Source organism: Trachurus trachurus (genome assembly GCF_905171665.1).
Source record: "Trachurus trachurus genome assembly, chromosome: 18".
In the NCBI taxonomy this organism is placed as follows: domain Eukaryota; kingdom Metazoa; phylum Chordata; class Actinopteri; order Carangiformes; family Carangidae; genus Trachurus; species Trachurus trachurus.
Window position 1 is genome coordinate 24,160,162 of NC_139909.1, and position 5,722 is coordinate 24,165,883.

General features: G+C 40.6%; 1 protein-coding gene across 1 annotated transcript; it reads right to left on the reverse strand.

Moving 5' to 3' along the window:
* Nucleotides 1-218: 218 nt before the first annotated feature.
* LOC311002003 (up-regulator of cell proliferation-like) lies at nt 219-5,287 on the reverse strand (the record flags this gene model as incomplete). The annotated part of the gene is made up of 2 exons (XM_083993196.1): nt 5,180-5,287; nt 219-4,909 (listed from the first exon to the last, which is right to left on the reverse strand). The coding sequence occupies exons 1-2, from the start codon at nt 5,271-5,273 to the stop codon at nt 219-221; spliced, it is 4,785 nt and encodes a 1,594-aa protein (XP_083849322.1). The 5' UTR covers nt 5,274-5,287.
* Between the last annotated feature and the right edge of the window lie 435 nt (nt 5,288-5,722).

The window sequence follows — 5,722 nt, forward strand, 5'->3', positions numbered from 1 at the left end:
ATCAGAGTCTCACATCGGATGCTCATAATCAATAATAGCATAATATGATCCACATTGTTTTTGTTATAGTTTTTAACAAATAAGCCATTACTCATGTAAAATGTTACACTGCACATATTTTTATAAAATATATGAAAGATTTCAGGCAAAGGTGTGCACCAATTATAGTTTTTTCTTTTATTCCTATTGTGACTGATGAAATAAAATACTGCTGTATACTAAAATGACTTTTTGAGACACTCTTCTGCCTGCTCTGTTGTGATATTTTTCCATGTGTTGGGAATGTCAGCAGGCTTTGCTTTGTAGACTTTTGCAAAGTCACTGTTGAACTTTGCCAGTATATACTTCCAGTAGTCTGATGCCTGAAAGCTTTGATCTGGAGTAATTTTCCAGTCATCGTAAATTTCTTTATAGCGCTTGTAAGGGTGCCATTGATCCTTTGTAGCTGCACAGCAAAAAGATTGGTCACTGACCACAGATGATGAGCATATGTCAAGTACCAGTTTGTCTGTCAAGTAATCTCTACATGCACCCAAACCCTGTGGTCGATGCAGTGTGGCCCAGTGTTCAGTGTGGGTATCTTCTCCTGCCTCACAGGGCACTTTGCAGAATGGACACTGTTCACCACATCCAATCAGTTTTTTGAAAAGCTCATTTTGAGGCTTCACGGGAAGTTCCATCAGTTTCATCGAAACTTGTTTCTTTTTTAATTCTTCTCTAAGACCTTCCCCCATCTTCTTCACAGACACTGTTAGCCAGTGAGCAAACTGTTCCCGGTCTGCTTTATTCAAGATCATGAATGCACCAAGTGCATCCTGGGAAATGGCAAGTTTCTCCTCAAGTTCTTTACAGATATCTTCAACTAGTGTCTTCAAGTTGTGTCGAGTGTCTTCATTCTTTTTCATTTTGGCCTTGTTGATAGCATCACTTATGCTGTTGATACTTGACTGAAGATGTTGAGCCTCAAACTCAAAAATCTTTTCATTCTTTTCAAAGTGATTCACTATTTGCATGTTTATCCATGACTTTGTATATTCCTCATATGACAAAATGTAGGTTAAATATTTGTTAAAGTCGGGCTCTGAAAGCAAATCCAGTAAAACAGCATATTGAAAAGACATCCTTGTGCTGAACCGCTGTAGAGTCCGCATCTCACCAATGATATCAGGACCCAGGAAACTTTTGATGTAGTCCTGGACTGCAGGCTTCAAGCAGCGGTTGGTGAATTCTTCTGCCTTCTTCTGGCACTGGTCTCGTTCATAGAACACATCTTTGAAATCAGCACAAAATTTTTCTTTGTTTTGATTCAGACATCTGTAAGGATCATTCAAACGAAGGAAATCTTTGTGCATCATCTGAAACTTTCTAGCTGCAAATCCACAGATGTGTTGTTTCAGAGAAACTTCAAACTCAATGCCTATCTTTACTTTCTTGCTTTCCTTGCCTTTTTTCAGTCTCTCATCAATCATGCACAGGATTTCCTGGATGTAGGTGTCATAGTAATTGCTTTTTCTGACAACTTTGTCATCTACAAACTCAGTGCAAGTAGAAATTATGCTGTCAGCCAGTTTTTCTGCAATCATTATGTTGTCTTCATATATGTACTTTGTCATATGGTGTTTGAACTTGTCCCACGCTGATTCTCCTGTATATTTAAAAGGCATCACTCCACAATCTTGTAGCCTTTTTTCACTCAACAATGTAGAGGCATGACTCCCTCTGTGTGACAGATTTAATCTCAGGTCAAGTGATACACTGGCAAAGACATCTGTTGACTGTTGTTCAGGAAAAGACAGTTTTTTCACTGTTTCTATCCACATTTTATCAAATTCCTTGTCCAGTTCTGGATCAGTCATCTTGACATTCTTCTCCCTGCATTCATCAATCAGTTTACACACTGCCTTTTCAATTTCTTTTGTGTGGTTTTCTTTGATTCTGTCAAGTTCTCTCATTCCTTGTCTGATTTCTGCTGCTGCTGTGAGTCGATTAAACATTGAGTTCTCCATTCCTTTTCTAAAGGTCTTGACATTGTTTTTAAAGTCCCCTTTGTATCCTTCTACGAGATCGACATGGCCTTCTGTTTGCTTGAAGTACTGGGTCAGATTTTCAAGAAGCTTTGTCTCCCACTTAGTCAGCTCTGTGGAGGCTTCACATTTCAAACACATGACAAGATCTTTCATGTCAGTTATTTCTGATTTTGCAGCAACTGTACCAAAGTTTGAGATTCTTGTTTCAGCATTTGTCACCCACTCGTACATGTGTTTTTTGAATTCCCATTCCCATTTGTTGAATTCTGTGCATAGTCTCATGTAAGCATCAGCCACTAGACTGTTTCTGAAGCTGAAGATGAAGTTCTCATGCTTTACTGCAGTCCACAGACTGGACATCCAGTCTTTGAACTCTGAAATATCATTAGCAGACGAGTCACAATGTCCCAGTAGTTGGATGACGTTTTTCTTCAGCTCATACACAGCTTCGCTGTATCCTGCATTGACTGGTGCCATTGGTGGGTTTCCATTCCAGAGTCCAGGAATGTACCAGTTCCCAGTGTCTGGATTGTATTCCATCACATCAGTGAAGCTCTTGTACTCCTCTTTCTTTTCCATCTTGGCTGCTGCCTGTGTCATCTCATTTAACTGTTCCAAGAGCAGTTTCCTGTCTCTCAAGTTCTTGTCATGGGCTGAAACATCTGAAACATTCTGATGAACAAACTGACATTTAGGCTTTTTGCCCACCTCTTTCATCCTGAGAAAAGCATGCACCACAATCTGCAAGATGTCCTTCATTTCTGTTGAGTTCTCCATTGCTATATTGATGATGGTGACATCACTCAGCCCCACAACAAGTGTTGCAAGCTCATTGTCATGTTCATGGCTGTCATCCAACTGTGCAAGCTCTGGTGACTTTAAGCCCTCAGTGTCAATGATCACCATGAAGTCACAGTTGAGAACTCTTTTCATGTCTTCATTGATTCTGATGAGCAACATAAAAGCACCTCGAGTACATCGTCCACTGCTGACTGCAAACTGCACACCAAACATGGTGTTGAGGAGAGTGGACTTTCCTGTGCTCTGAACTCCAAGAACTGTGATGACCAGGATCTTGTTCTTTGGAGACACCAAGGCATTGAGCTCAGAGAGAACGTCACTCACCCATCTGAGAGGTATGTTGGATGCATCTCCATCTACAAGCTCAAGGGGAAATCCATCAAGCAGCAGTCCTGCACAGAGTTTGGGCAGATGCTGTAACTGTTGACGTGATGGGTCTGTTTCTGGAAGAGAAAGTGAAGCTTCATAGATCTGACCCATTTCACGGAAGAAGTGTTCAGTCCCCAGTGAGCTGTTGGAAAGTTCTCTGTCAATGTCTTTGATCTCATCTTTGTTCTCAGAGTTCTTGCATTTTTCTTTGTACTGCTCTCTGAGTTCAGACAGTTTTTCCCGAGACAGGTTATCGAGGTTCATTCGCATCCATTTCAGAAAATAATATTTTTCCATCCCTGTGCTTGATACTGCATTGATGAAGCAAGTCATTGCATTTGACATGTCATAAGAGTTCTGTTCAGCTCGAAGGTTTTCTTTCTTTTCCTGGAGATCACTTTTGTATGTTTCTATGTTTTCAGACCCAGCTTTTCGGAGCCTATATTGTTCCTTCTCCAAGCTTGTCAGTTCCTTCCATATTTCCCCATGGCGGGGAAGCTGAAGTCGTTTGTATTGAACGGTGTTTTGAATTTCTTCAGTGATGGCATCTGCATTTTTCTTGGCAGTCTGACATTCTGGACAGTCTTCATCAACCAAGATTCCCAGTTCACGGGCGATGTCAGCCATCTGCTCTATGCTCATCTTCCTATCTTTTTTCTCAACTACATCCTTCACTGTTTTCCTCAGATTTTTGACAAAGTCTGCATCGTTTTTCTGCTTAGTCTTAATAAGGATGTTGTTCGCAGTCAAGCTCAGTTTGGTTGCAACTTTTTTAACAGCATTCATATTGAAGTGCCTGCTTTGATGGTTACCCACCAAGAAGATCTGTGCCCTGTGGTGTTGGTTTGTAAGCAGTTTACACTCACAGTCCAAATTGTCAAAGAAAACAAAAACTGCTGCAGATGTCTGACATAAAAAAGAAAACTGAGTTTCAAATGAAGCAATGTCACCACGAAGGTTGGCTACAGCTACTGGCTCACTGAAAACATCAATGTTTTTGTTTCCACATGGAAGGTACCAAGTTATTTCAGTCAGTCCATCAGATATTCTTCTTGGACTGTCACCACACTCCATATTGTGGTGGATGAAGGTGTCATGGTACTGCTGAGAATTGCTCAGAAGCTTGTTGAGAATCTCTGACTTGGACAAGGAGCACTCCCCCAGTCTCACAAAGGATATCATTGGGAGTTTAGAGAGAACAATTCTCTCTTCAATAAAACCTTTGGATTGTGAAAGTGACTCCGGTCTGTACTTTTTAACAATATCTCTCAAAGCCCAGAGCATGAGTGTGCACTGTTGTGTGTCACAATTGGAAAGCAGCAGAGGCACAGAAAACTGGCACATGGACATTTTGAGTGCCATTTCTTGCTGGACAAAACCATCAGAACACAGAAAGATAGCAGTGATTATGTCAAGGGGGTTTAGCATGTTGCCTGAATTTGGACTTTCAAGAAGATTATCAAAATCCATACTTGTATTTCCTGCCACATCATTATTGTCAGATTCACTCTCTGATGTACACTTCATATTCCTGGCTGTCACATTAAACATCATTAGTTTCTTTAGAAAATACCATGGATGATCTGAGTGATTCTTAGCAGGTTCATCAGCAATGGTCTTCTCATCAATCTGAAGTATTTTGCTCAGTGGCAGCTTCTTTGTGTAGTACTGCATCAACCCCAGGTCCTCCAAGAAGCTCTGCAGCTGTGTCTCTGTGAATATCAAGATACTTGTTGGTAGTCATGTGTGCTCTAAAACGTTAGAATAATTGACACATAGAAGACATTCATAAGTACACTGGGTGGAAATGTCAGTTAATGGACATATTTGCAGTAGGCCTACTGTCATTATTCAGCAAGGGAACTTGATGAACATCTCCTACTTGTGATTTAAATTGTTTATATTATCATACTATTGTTTGTTTTGGGAGAGCTTAGTGACTTTTCACTAAATGTTTCTGACAACATTTATCCTTTACTTACTTGTGTGTTCAGTTGTTGCAGGTCTGTTTGTGTTTTCATCCTTCACTTCCTCAGGGGACTTGAGGGAGTCTTTGATGTCTGGCCCCAGGTCCATTATCTCTTGCGCATTTTTTCCCTCTCTGCAAAAAGTCACAATGTGACTCCCCAGTTCACCAGCAGGAGAATCCACATGATGAGACACTAGTGTGCTGCGGAGCTCATAGATTGTGGTCGTCACAGAAGGGCAGGGAACTGTGGAAATAATAGTTTTGGTGGTTATGACAGTAAGATTTGACCACATACAGATGTCACTGTTATGTTCTAATAACATGGTCACACTGTGATACATGGGGTTTGCTGTACGTTGCTAAATAGTGGTTAAGGTCCCTTTAAGAGACTGTGTGATCATTATTAGGGATGTCCCGATACCACTTTTTCACTTCCGATACGATACCGATATTGCAGCCTTCAATATCGGCCCGATACCGATATTGATCCGATATTAGGGGTGGTGAAAAAAAAACGATTATTTATATTTTTCAAATTCTAATACAAAGGAGAGTC